General features: G+C 51.8%; 1 protein-coding gene across 1 annotated transcript in view; it reads right to left on the reverse strand.

Moving 5' to 3' along the window:
• CUNH16orf96 (chromosome unknown C16orf96 homolog) overlaps positions 1–3823 on the reverse strand; it is a 69486-nt gene extending 65663 nt beyond the window's left edge. The window contains exon 1 of the mRNA XM_027773218.1: positions 3217–3823. Coding sequence (XP_027629019.1) covers positions 3217–3636 — 420 coding nt within the window. The 5' untranslated portion in view covers positions 3637–3823. The remainder of the gene's footprint in view (positions 1–3216) is intronic.
• Between the last annotated feature and the right edge of the window lie 10180 nt (positions 3824–14003).

The following is a 14003-nucleotide window of genomic DNA, read 5'->3' on the forward strand; positions in this document are numbered from 1 at the left end:
ACGTGGCAGTCCAACAGTGCCTCAGCAGCCATGCCACCTGCTGGCGCCACACGTAACCATAGTAAAGCGTATGATTCCGTGGCATCTAGTACCTCCAAAAAGTACAGCTGTTACAGCAGTCTAGTTCCCAAAAGGAAAGCCAGTTCCACTAGCAGTCTCCCACTCGCCTCGCCCCCGAGCCCCGGAACCCAGTGCTCTGCTTTCTGTCTGAGGCTCTGCCTGCTCTGGACAGTTCATCCTCGAGGAACCACACCACGGGGGTGGGTTCTGGCTTCCTCCTTGCATCCTGAGGAGCTAAGCTTCCCCCACGTTGTCACCTACTCTGGCATCAGCCCCACCCTGCCCACGCTGGGCTCCCCCTCCTCTCCCTCCCACAGACCCTGCGCCCTGGGCTCCAGGTCCCCCTCAGTCTTTCTGCTTGGTCGGTCTCAGAATAACAGCAGAGGCCATGGGCTGGGCACCTAGACACGGCCGGCCTGTGCTAAGCTCGTCCCGCATTTCCCATGTGGCGTTAATGCTTCCCTCAAGCCGAGGAGGAGGAGCTGGTCATGAACCACTACCGCAGCCCTCCGTGGGGGCAGTGAAGCGCACAGAGCCCGAGAGGGCTGGGTGGGCAGAGATGCAGCTGCGGCCGGCCTGTGCTGTCACTGACCTGCTTTTCCCTGCTACAGGGAAGGAGCTGGGACTGCTGTTTTCTCGACCGCCCCTCCAAATATTTGCTTGAAATTCCCACCCTCCTCAGCACCAGGTCAGACTTGAAGCTTGGTGGCTTTCGAGGTGTCAACGCCTTCTGAGTGTCCTGCCAGTCCAGGCCCCTCTTCTTTTTAAATTTTCTATACAGTGTGGTCACTCACTGGAGAGAGAGAGAGAAAGCATCCCCCTTCCATGGGCATAGTCGAGCCATAATTCCCTTTCCTCCATTTCTCCTTCCTTTTAGATTTTGGGTGCACACCCTCAGGTGTCCAGAGTCCAGAACTCAGACTGCAGTCAGCCATGTGGGATCCATCACCTTAACCTCCATGGCACTGGCTGGCCCCAGGCCCCTCTTCTGAAACTTGCTGCAATGGAGTAATTCTGAGGCATAACCCTGCCTCTGGCCGTGGCTGGCTGGGCCGGAGGGGTCTTACGGGTCATAAGAGCTGGCACCTAGCCTGCAGGAGATGCAGACTTTTCCTGCTGGGCCCTGACTTCCACCCCGTCCCGGCTTGGCCATTCGGTTCTCCCTCAACTCTGGTGAAAACCCAAAGCATCATTCAAACGATATGTTTTCTTTCTTTATAATGAGTATGAGGGACAATTGGTGATGCAGTGGTTAAGGCAGCTGGATCCCACATGGCTGATTGTGCAGTCCGAGTCCCAGACCCAGAGGCTTGAAAGACACGCTGAGTGCATGTGTATATGTGCCTATAATCCCAAAAGGAGGGAGAAAAGGAGGAGAGGGGATTGTGGTGTAACCTTAACCTATGCCCTATGGGGGTCGGGAAGTATGTTCACTTTTTTGCTTTTTCTCACTTTTTCTCTTTCCCCAGAAAGTGCATGTGCCCTCTGGCAAAAACTAAAACAAAACAAATGGGACCAGCAGATGGTGTAATGGTTACATTGGTGGACTCCCACATGGTTAACTATGGTTTGAGTCCCGGACCCAGAGGCTTGAAACTGACACTGGCGTGTGTGCATGCATACCCAAAATCCCAAGGGAGAGTAGGGGAGAAGGGATTGTGGCAAGACCATCCCCGCTAGGGGGTGATTTCTTGCTTGGGACTAGCAGATGACATAATGGTTATATCACTGGTCTCCCACATAGTTGACTGTGGTTCCAGTCCTGGACCTGGTGACTTAAAACTCATGCCAGGACTGTGTGCCCAAGATTCTGAGAGGAAAACGGAGGAGAAAGGATTGTGGTGTGGCCATCCCCCTGGAGGGTGATTTCTTGCTTTCTGTCTCTCCAGTGGGTGCACATGCCCTGTAGCAAAAATCTCTTCCTAAAAAAATGAACAGAAAATGAGTCCCAACCCAAATGCCCACCAGGAGGTGGAGGAATAGGAAGTGCCGTGCATCTGTACAAGGCACACAGCAATGGAACTTCGAAGGGGCTGCCACAGGGATGAGCCTGGAAAACAGGCAGCGTGAAAGGCACATGCATACGGGCCACAGGCGTGTGACTCTGTGCTTATGAAATGTCCAGAAAAGCAAGGCCATAGAGTGAGGGTAGCTTAGTGGCTGTCAGGGGCTGGCCTTGGGGACGGAGGGGCCAAGAGACAAGAAATTCAGGCGGCCTCTAGAAGGTGGTTTTCCAACTTCCCATAGGGAATATTGGATTGTTGGAAAAGTGATGTGTTTTTTCTATGTCTTTCTATGTAAAAATGCATCATGATTTTCTGGGAACCAGCAGTTAGCGTAATGGCTATGTCGCTGGACTCCCACGTAGGCGACCGCGGTTCGTGTCCCAGACCTGGTGGCTTAAAACTCACGCCAGGTGCGTGTGCGTGCGTGCCCAAGATCCTGAGAGGAGAATGGAGGAGAAGGGATTGCGGCGTGACCATCCCCCCTGGGGGGTGATTTCTCGCTTTCTGTCTCTATGTCTCTCTCTGTCTGTCTGGCGAGCGCACGCGCCCTACAGTGAAAATCTCTCCAAAAAAAAGCATCATGATTTTCTGACAACCCCATAGATTGTGCTCTGGAGGTTCCAGAAGGCACAAGTCCTGTCAACATGTGATTTGAGCCCAGTGAGACTGACTGAACTTCTGACGTCTAGATGATAAATACACGTTGTCTGAAGCTGCTACACTTGTGTTAATTCACTACAACAACAAGAAACTCATAGACTCTAACTAACAATAGCCATCAGTGTTGACTTAGCTCACCAAGGACCCTGACCTCATCCACCCCACAGGAGCTCAGTGAGCAGCAGTACCATAATTTCCATCTTGCAGATCTGGTCATCAAGGTGAAAGGGGTTGAGCTGCTCAGGCCAGCTGGTGGTGTGTGGTTAAGGCTGCTAGATCCCTCATGGCTGGCTGCATGGTTTGAGTCTTGGACCTGGTGACTTGAAAAGCAAGCTGGGCGTGTGTGTGTGTGTCTGTGTGTCTGTGTGTGTGCTCAAATCCCCCATCCCCCAACCTCTGTGTGAGGGGATGGCCCGTCCTGAGGGAACAGGGAACAAGATGCCCAGGGAGGACAGCGAAGGAGGCAGAAGCACCTGGAGGCTGGGCCTACCTTTGACAAGGCTTCCTCGTTACCCTCCACCATTTTCCGGAGCTTGATCAGGTGCCACAGGTCCTGGGCGGGCCGGCCAGCACCCTGGCTGCCCTCCAGCAGCTGGGAGGTGGTGGGCAGGTCCTGCAGCACAGCGAGCTGGTTCTCCATCTTGTCGATGCGGCTCACCACGTGGTCGAAGACGTTGCTGAGTCTCTTCATGGGGTTGACGATGGGCTGGGCGTCGCCTTCCCTGGGCACGAGCACCACCTGCGAGGTCTGGAGGAAGTCCTCATCCCCTGAGAGGACCTTCTTCAGTTCAGCCATGTGGATGTGCTCCAGGATGCCCTGCAGCAGCAGGTGCAGGGCCTTAAAGTTCACCACCCCGCACTGCGGAATGGCAATGTTGGCCAGCTCGGTGAATGTGAGTGAGAAGCTCATTCTACAAGCAGCACAGTGAACAGGGTGGGGTTCTGGGCGTCCCTGGGGACAAGTGGCAGCTTTCAGTGGTCCCAAGAACTGCAAAGACAGGTATTCTGAGGCCAAGAAAGGCGACGAGTCACAACAGTCAGGGAGGAATGGCCTCTGTCCTGGCTGGAGCTTAGCTCAGTTTCTGGTTGCTAGGACACCAAAGAACGTGGTCAAGTGGACATGCTTCCAAGAGCCCAAGCGGGGCGGTGCTGCCGGAGTAGGTGCTCAGTTAATAATCGAGGACTATCTGAATAGAGAGCAGGCACCTGTTCGTTCTAGCCTGTGACTATGTAAGATGGCACTATCCAAGGAGCAGGTAAGAAAGTGATGGAAAGGCAGCTTGGAATCACTGGAAGCAGGCTAGAAAGCAAATTTCTTGGAGTAAGGAAGGCTCAGAATTCAAGAAAAGAGTGTAGTGGAAAGAGTCTGAAGAATTAAGCTGGTTTCAGGCCACAGCCAAATGTCTCCCTCCCCCAGGAGTTCCAGTTTTGGATAGGGGATAGCCAAGAGGCAAAAAGGACATCCTCGATTCTGAGTCCAGCATGTCCCTCCCCTCTGGGGGCACAGGGCCCTTGCTGAGCCCTGCGCTGTGGCTCACAAGACCCAGTGCCCCCGAGCAGGGTCTCAGCCCTGCTCTCAAAGTCTCAAGGACACAGCCATGTGCCGCTGGCTGTGGGGGCCCTGCTCGGTCGGTTCTGCTTGCCCTGGGCTCCCAAGGAAGTCTGCAGGGAGGACCCAGCTTACCAGCCAGAGCCTGACTCCCAGTCCCTCCAGCACCATGGTCCCATGTTCCTACACACAGCCTGCAGCATGACATAACCCACACCACACAATTTGCCCATTTAAAGTACGCGATTCAGCCATGTTAGTATAGTCACAGAAGTGTAGACCACCACTACAATCAACTTGGGATATTTTCTTCTCTAAAAAAAAATGTCCTACCAATCAGCAGTCACTCTCCACCTTGCCAATCCCCCGGCCTCTGGCACTCACCAGTCTGTCCGTGTGGATTTGCCTAGTCCAGACACTTGGAATGAATGGAATTATACAGTACGTGGCCTTTCGTGTCTGGCTTTTCACTGAGCAGTGTTTTCAAGGCTCATCCATGCTGCAGGCGTGCCGGTACCGCCTTCCTTTCTGTGGCCGAGTGCGTATTCCACCGTATGAGAGGCCATGCGTTGTTTAGCCATTCATCTGTCGGCAGACATGAGGTACTTCCCACCTTTGCCTACTGTGAATAATGCTGCTTTGATCAGTGTGTACAAGCTTTTGTCAGCGTACACGTTTCCAGTTCCTTGGGGTATGGGCTGTGAGTGAACTGCTGGATGGTGTGGTGACTAACACCAGGAGGAGCTGCTTGACTCGTCTCCATGGGGGCTGCGCCCCTTCATACTGTCATTGGCAGTGTGTTAGGGTCCTGACTCCTCCACATCCTCCTCAGTGCCTGGGACTGGGACTCTGCTTATGGCCACCCCCGTGGGTACTGATGTGCTTCACTCCTGCGTGGACAGCCACCAGGCTTACTCCCGCCGGCCATGCGCACACTTGTCCTGGGTATTCTGGACAACAGCCAGCGATTTTCAGGTGTTTGAAATGACCACCCCTCCAGAACCCTCTGGAAAGATGGAGCACGAGCCGCCTGTGAGAGCTCTGAGAGGTCACTGACTCCCTCTCCACACTTACCGTGCCAACTCCAAGTCCCAGAGTAGGGACAGTATGAATGGCAAAGGTCATCTGAAACGTGATGGCACGAAGGACACAATGTCCCCTCTAGAAGCCCGACAAACCAGCTTAATGTGATGCACTTGCCGCGTTGTCAAGCGTCAGCAAAAAGCCCTGCATTCCTTCTCAGCTGAGGAGCTTCTGCTCAAGCAGACACCTCTTGCTGCCCCTGTGTGAACACCACGGAGACACCGCAGTTGGGGCCGGCAGGGGCGTGGTGGTTAAGGGTGCTGGACTCTCACGTGGCTGACCACAGTTTGAGTCCCAGACCTAGTGGCTTGCATTCTCACTTTTCCCCTCTCTCTGTCTTACTCTGGTCGCATTAACAAATAATAATAAGGGAACCAGCAGTTAGCGTAATGGCTATGTCGCTGGACTCCCACGTAGTTGACCGCGGTTCGCGTCCCGGACCCGGTGGCTTAAAACTCACGCTGGGTGCGTGTGCGTGCGTGCCCAAGAACCCGAGAGGAGAATGGAGGAGAAGGGATTGCGGCGTGACCATCCCCTCTGGGGGGGTGACTTCTCGCTTTCTGTCTCTCTGTTTCTCTCTGTCTGGCGAGTGCACGCGCCCTATAGCGAAAACCTCTCAAAAAAAAAAAAAACCCAAATAATAATAATAAAGTTAAATAATTCTTTCTTTTTTGGAGAGGTTTTTGCTTGATCTTCTAGAAAAAGACCAGCTGAATTTCGAGGTATGTTTCTGTGGCCTGGATGGGGGTAACCTAGGCCTTGGGCTTCAGGGTCTGGGACCAGAACCACCAGTTTTGGTTCTGACAGTGCCTATGTTACAGGAGGCCGATGTGATCTGTCCAGTCTCAGTGCTCCAGTGCAGCCGCTGCGCAAGCAACTACATCGTGCACCAGAGAGGGCAGAGGTGGGCTGGCCCCGTGGTGTGGCTGGTAAGTGCAGTGTATGGAAAGCCGGGTCCTACGTGGCCAACCATGGCTTGAATTCTGGCCCCAGCAGCACATGCACCCACTGGCAATAAAACAACATAACAAAGAGGGGAAGCCCAACCACAGTGGCACACTGATAGAGTGCCATTCCCTGACGCTGGAGCCATATGATCAGAGTTCGGTTCCTGGGCCAACTATACTCACTGGGCACATGTGTACATGTGCCATGATCCCAACCAGCCAGGAAGGCCAGGGTAAAGGTGCTTGTTTCTCTCTCTCTCTCTTCCTCCTTCCCTTTCTCCATCTCTCATTAAAGAAACTAAAAAATAAATAAATAAATAAAGCAGCTGTGACTGACCCTTGTCTAGGCACATTCTCCCAGCCACCTCCTAGCCAGCAGCACTCCAGCAGGCAGCAGGGAAGGTCTGGACAAGGTGTGCGAGTGTTCTGAATCTGACTCCACTGCCGTGGCTATGAAGGGGGAGGCTGGCACACAGCCTGGGTGTGCTGGGAGCTGGCCTCGGTATTGAGTGTGAGCAGGTCCACGGAACACCAGCACCAGGCAGGGCTGCTCTGTCACTTTGATGGGTCATGACAGAACAAGACTGGGAGAGTGACAGTAACAGAGGGGAAGAGAGCTGACACTGCTGGCCTTGAAGAGGGAGGAAGGGGCCCCGAGCAGTTTCTAGAAGCTGGAAAAGGCAAGCAGACTCCACGAGAGCCTCTAGGAGGAACACAGCCCTGCCGGTACCTTCATTTCAGCCCGGAGAGACTCCAGACCTGCAGAACTGCGAGGTGGTAAATACGCGCTGTTTTCAGCCAGCAGGTCGACAGAGACCTATTACCGCAGAGGAAACGAGGACAGGTCAGGGCCACCAGGTCCAAGACCAGTGACGGGGGATTGGCTCAGAGCCCTGAGCCCGATTCTCCTCCTGCCCTGCCAATGGCAACTCTGAATACCCAATCTCCTTCCAAGAGACTTCTCTTCAGCAGAACCGGCTTGTCACTCTGGACCATGAACGCCACCTGGCACAATGGGGAAGGGACACATCACACTCAGTCTGAGCCACAGGGTGCCGAGGAGTTGGCCCTCCCAAACAGGGCCTGTGTGTGGGTCTCCGAGAGGGACCTGCAGGTGCTTTCCTAATGCTCTGCAGCAGCCAGTGAGGGTCACTTGTATTCACGGAAGGCGGAGACTTTTCCATCCATTATCACATTAAATCCTTACAATAGACCAAACAGGCAGGTGCTAACATCGTCCTCATTTTATTGCTAGGTCAACCAATGCTCAGAGAGACTAAGCCGCTTGCCCAGTGACGTCCAGCTTGTTGAGGGGTGGGGCTGGGTGGAGGGTATGAAGGGTGATGTTGGTCAGAGTCCTTAACCCAGCTGCTATGATGCAGCCCTCTGAGGACAGCGGGACAGGGCAGGAAGGTGCTAGGCAGGAAAATGTCCTGGCTGGTGCTGGCAGCTCCTGGGTCCACGCTGTGCTTCCGTGGACACCAAAGACAGTGAAACTACTAAGTAGGTCCAGGTGGCAATAGTGCAAGTCACCTTAAAGAGGCCAACCTGGGCCAGGCTTTCAAGACAGGGCTGCCAAGTGCCAACAGACATGCTGATGTATTGCCAGTAACGAGTGCTGCGCCTGGCATTTACTGTTCATTCTGTCCTGTAACCGATACTCACTGAGCACCTACTATGTTCCAGCTGCTGCTTTTATGTGTGGGGGCCACAGGGAGCAAGTCTGATGAGGTCCCTGATGTCACAGAGCCGGAAGGCTAGTGGGGGAGACAGACGTGATTTTGCAACAGAGAAATAAAATGACTTCAAGTAGTGATGCACGTACCGAAACAGGACAAAATAGGCACCAAGTAGGTAGATCCTACACCCCCTGGGATCATGCTCTTCTGCAGTCTCCTCCCCCACTGTATCAGGCTGGGCTTTGTGACCAAAGTAACATGGCTGAAGTGATGGTACGTCCCTCCAGAGGTTAGGTTACAAAGACACTGTGGCTCCTCTCTTGGTCATTTTCTTGTTCTCTCGGATCACTTGCTCTGTGGACAGTCGGCTGCTTTTCTTCTTCCTTTTCTTCCTATTCTTCCCCCTCTTCTTCTTTCCTCTCCTCTCCCCTCCCCTTCTTCTTTTCTTCCTCCTCCTTCTTCCTCTTCCTTCTCCTCTTTCTCCTTCCTCCTTATTCCTCATTCGTTTTCTTCTTCTTCTTCCTCCTCCTTCTTTTTAAATTTGCTGTAGGGTACATGCACTCACTGAAGAGAGACAGAGAGTGAGAGAGGGAAGGTAAGAAAGCATCCCCCAGTGGGGATGGGACACTGCAATCCCTTCTTTGTTCTCCTCTCAGGATTTTGGGCACACATTGAGGCCTGGAAATAAAACAAGTTTTTCAAAGTGCAGGGTCCAGAACTCAAACCATCTAGTCAGTCATGTGGGATTCAGTGGCTTAACCACCAAGCCACCAGCTGCCTTCTTTTTATTTTTATTTTTATATTTTGGGGGGGGAGGTTTTTGCTATAGGGGGCATGTGCTCGTCATAAAGACAGAGAGAGAGAGAGGAGAGAGAGAGAGAGAGAGAGAGAGAGAGAAAGAAAGCGAGAAATCACCCCCCAGGGAGGATGGCCATGCCACAATCTCTTCTCCTCCATTCTCTTCTCAGGATCTTGGGCACGCACGCACACACACCAGGTATGAGTTTAAGCCACCGGGTCTGGAACTTGAACTGCAGTTGACTAAATGGGAGTCCAGCAACATAGCCATTACACCAAATGCTGGTCCCCAAGCTGCCTTCTTTAAATGATACGGGCAGCTTTGTGGACAGCTCCATGTGGTAAGGAACTGAAGCCAGCAGCTGCTGAGTGGCCCATGGAAATGGGTCCACCCCAGTTGAGCCTCCAGATGAGATCATGGTCCCAGCTGACACCTTGACCGCTATCTCATGGCGAGCCTAAGCAGAATCACCAGTCGCATTGCTTTTGAATTCTTCTTCTTCTTCTTTTTTTTTTTTTAAAGACAGAGTCTATGCTGCCCAGGCCAGTCTCAAGCACATGGTCCTCCTCCCTTGGCCTCTTGCATTGCTGAGATTCCAGGCATTTGTCATCATGTCCAGCCTTCAGGTTGGACTGGGAATAAAATCCAGGTCTCCTCTGTGGTCCCAGTCTGTGGAGCACAGTGTCCACAGGACACACCACTGTGGGTAGACCTACTTTTGAATTCTTGACCTTCAGAGACACATGAGAATAAATATTTGACTGCCATGTGTGGGGACAATTTGTAACATGGTAATAGATAACTGATGCGATTGTCAGGAAAGGTCCCTGACAGCTCATGAGGCAGTGAAGCTGAGAACTGAACGGCCCAGGCACTGGGAAAGCCATGGGAAGAGCACCCAGGCAGACGCATGGTGAGCACAGATGCGCTGAGATGGGAATGAGCTTGATGGGGTCAGGAGCAGAAGGCCAGTGTGCCTAAAGTCAGTGAGCTAGAGGTGAAGGAAAGGGATGAGGCTGGACAGTAAACAGGGCCTTGCAAGACTTGATGAGTGTTTACTTAAAGAAACAAAAGAATGGGTGATGAATGATAGCAAAATTGAGACAGGTCAGGAGTCGGATCCTGATACCTGAGTGACGTCCTCCGACTAGAGAGGCCCTTTGTGCCCAGGTGAGAGGGCTTCAGGCTGAAGCCTATGTCCAAATCCTTGGCTCAAGATCTGACTGCTGCCTATCTGGTCATTATCTAAGCTAGTATTTTCTTTTTCTTTCTTTCTTTTTTTTTTTTTTGAGAGATTTTTGCTATAGGGCATGTGTGCTCACCAGAAAGACAGAGAGACAGAAAGTGAGAAATCATCCCCCAGAGGGGGTGGCCACACTGCAATCCCTTCTCCATTCTCCTCTTGGGATCCTGGGCACATATGCATGTGTGCCTGGCGTGAGTTTAAGCCATTGGGTCCAGAACTTGAACCACAGTCAACTACATGGGAGTCCAGCAACGTAGCCATTATGCCATCTGCTGGTCCATAAGCTAGTATTTTCAGTTTACATCTGGGTCCAGAGGAAAACAATATTTAGCAAACTTGACCACGTATACTACCATATATACTATCAACTATACTATTTGCTGAAAGCATTTGTTCATTTCACATTACAGAAAGGTGAGTCTGGGGAAATTTATTTATGTTTGCATGTGATTTGATGGTGATAAATGAGTATTTGTGATAAAAATGAAAAACAAACAAAAGCCAGCCAATATGTTAGACTTGAAGGATCCATAATTTTAAAAATCATGTCATTTAGGCCTGGAAATAAAACACTTGGAAAAAAGGTAAAAAGATCTGGCCATTGGTGTGGAAGAGACCACCACCCCATTCCGAAAGGTGTTCTAGAGAACTTGCTGTCCTCGGGGAGGGACCCGCCCATAGGTCCACAGACAGCAGCAGCAGTTTAGTGCCGTCCACTCTGTCCTGATTTCAGATGGTTCCAGAACAAACTCATCACTGGGATCTTTCTGAATGGCTAGCCAGAGCCAGAAGCCAATTAATATGATTGGAAATGAACAGTAAGCACTTTTTCCTCCCAAGTAAACTGACGTCAAGGATTAAATCAGTTCTGTAAAGTGCTACTCGTCTGCTTTGCCTAGATGAGCCATTTGTCATGCAGGCTACATAATGCTAACTGGTAACCTTCCTTTTCTCACCCCAGGAGGAGATGTGAGGGGAAGGCTTGGGTTGACTAGTGAAGGGCTCGAACATGTGGGGAGCATTTGCTGTTTTTGGCTGCCCCGTATCTGGATGTTATTTGTATCTGCTGTGGCAGGTGCAGGCTGCCCACCCCCAACTCAGGAGCTAAAGATCTAGTTGGATCCCTACAGTTTCTTTGTGGTTAGGTGCAAAAACCAACAAGGCAACTACTGTCTCTGGGTCTAAGTTTTGGGACCAATATTTTTTAAATAATTATTTACTTAATTTTATTCATTTATTATTCTTATTCAATTTGACCAGAAAGAGCCATGGAGAGAAAGATAAGAAGGGGGAGTGATAAAGCAAGCTGCCCAGTCCAGTACTCGAACCACAGTGGCCGTGTGAAAATCCAGCGCTTAACCACACCACCTGTTGGCCTCCACCAATACTTTTTTTTTTTGGAGAGTTTTTTGTTATAGGGCGCGTGTGCTCGCCAGACAGACAGACAGAGACATGGAAACAGAAAGCGAGAAATCACCCCCCAGGGAGGATGGTCACGCCGCAATCCCTTCTCCTCCATTCTCCTCTCGGGATCTTGGGCACACACGCACACGCGCCCGGCATGAGTTTTAAGCCACCGGGTCCGGGACACGAACTGCGGTCGACTACGTGGGAGTCCAGCGACATAGCCATTACACTAACTGCTGGTTCCCCATCAATACTTTTTTTGGCTCCAGACTAACCTGCTGGAAGTGGTGGGCGCCAAGGAGTAAGGTTCTGTCTGGGCACCTGCGTATGTAACAGGAGTGATTCAGTCACTCACCATCTTAGGCACACCTTGGCTTTTTTAGAATGGCACTGGGGCCAAACAGTGGCGCAACACGAAAATGCAGCAGCCTGCAAGGCTGACCCACATGGGAAGGTTCCAGGTTCATGTCCGGAGAGCTCCCTGAGCACAGAAGCACATGTGTGCCCGTGACCCAGGCCTGGCTGAGGCAGGCGGGGGGTTGGGATCACAGCAACAAGACTCTGTTGGGGAAAGTCAGCCAGTGGAGTAGTGGCTGAGGTGCTGGACTCCCACATGGCCGACTATGGTTCAAGTACTGGACCCAGAGGCATGAAACTCACCCTGGGCATGTATGCATGTGTGCCCCAAATCCTGAGAGAATGGAGAAGGGATTGTGGCGTGGCAATCCCCCTGGGGAGGTGATTTCTCACTTTCTGTCTTCTCTCTGGTCAACACATGCAGCCTACAGCAAAAATCTCTCTAAAAAAATTACCCTGTTGGAGGTGCTGTGTCCCTTTCTCTCTGTCTCTGCCTTTCTTACTCATGGAATAAATAAATGTAATTAACAACAGACCTAATCTCAAAAGGCTGAAAGAGGGAACCAGCAGTTAGCGTAACGGCTATGTCGCTGGACTCCCACGTAGTCGACCGCGGTTCACGTCCCGGACCCGGTGGCTTAAAACTCACGCCGGGCGCGTGTGCGTGTGTGCCCAAGATCCCGAGAGGAGAATGGAGGAGAAGGGATTGCGGCGTGGCCATCCCCCCTGGGGGGTGATTTCTCGCTTTCTGTCTCTATGTCTCTCTCTGTCTGTCTGGCGAGCGCACGCGCCCTACAGTGAAAATCTCTCAAAAAAAAAAAAATTTTAAAAGGCTGAAAGGCAAATGGAAAGTGAGTCAGAGTCCAACAGGAGATGGCTGAGTTCCTCAGCAGTGGCATCCAAAGGCCCCAGGCAGGCTCTCCTGAGCTGGTATCTTGGCTAGGCCAGCTTCCTGGTTCCCACCTGAGCCAGGTTCTCATCAAGGAGCAACCATAACCTTCCAATCACTCCTTCTCTGTGCTAGCAACCAGAGTAGCTTCTGTAACTTGCAACCAAGAGCCTGCCTGGTACAAAGGGCTCATTCATGGCTGGCTAGATGCTGCAATATGGAAAAAATAAATGGAATCCAGCAGAGAAGGACAGGCGGGATGTCCAGGTGGTTATAGCCAATCAGAGCTTGCATTGAGCTTGCCCAAGGGGCGGGGGGGGGGGAACCTTGATCCCCACCCACCCAGGAGAGTGTGTGCAGGTGCAGGTAGGGGTTATAGAATGCAAATTCCTTCTTAGAATGAAAAAATAAGCTTATGTTTGCATTTAATAAGGCCTTAGTGATCTCCCAGGGACTCCTGGGAGATGTCTAAGACTCCCCTGGTTACTGGCATCACATTGCTCTTGAGTCCCTGCATACATCCCCTCCTGAACACTCCTCGGTCCATCGTCCATCATCAGCCTCGCAAGTCTCCTGTGCCCATCCTGTCCCTCCTGGATCATTCTCCACACAGAAGCGGAGTGCCTCGAGATGGAAATCTGATCCTGTCACCTGGCTTAAAATCCGCCAGGACCCCCCACAGCTTCCAGGACAAAGGCCAAACTTCCCTAGTGGTCTGAGGCTGTGGGGCTGGGTCCACCTCCTACCCTGTGGTCTGGATTTGTGGCTCCACTGCTCGGATCACACCACCTTGCCTCTCCTTCTTAACTGTAGTAAAACACACAGGAAATGGACCATCTTACCTATCAAAGTGCACATGTCCTTTTCTCTATGGAGTTTCACTTGTAAGACTTGGATCAAAAATTTTTTTTTTTTTGAGAGGTTTTTGCTGGAGGGCTTGTGCACTTGCAAGAAAGATAGAGACATGAGAGATAGAAAGCAAGAAATCACTCCCCCCAGGGGGGATGGCCACACCACAATCCCTTCTCCTCCATTCTCCTCTTGGGATCTTGGGCATGCACGCACACGGGCCCAGCGTGAGTTTAAGCCACCGGGTCCGGAACTCGAACTGCGTTCAACTACAGGGGAGTCCAGCAACATAGCCATTACACCAACTACTGGTCCCAACTTGGACCACATTTTAACAGTGGCTGAAAGAATGAAACTTAAAAGGACAGGCACTAGCCCTGGTGCTCTACGATACAAACTGCAAGTCCAAGAGAACACGCACGGAGAGGACTTCCCCACATCCTCCATGCCACTGTGCTGCCAGCAGATGGCA

This window comes from Tupaia chinensis, unplaced genomic scaffold (genome assembly GCF_000334495.1).
Source record: "Tupaia chinensis unplaced genomic scaffold, TupChi_1.0 Scaffold000042_2, whole genome shotgun sequence".
In the NCBI taxonomy this organism is placed as follows: Eukaryota; Metazoa; Chordata; class Mammalia; order Scandentia; family Tupaiidae; genus Tupaia; species Tupaia belangeri.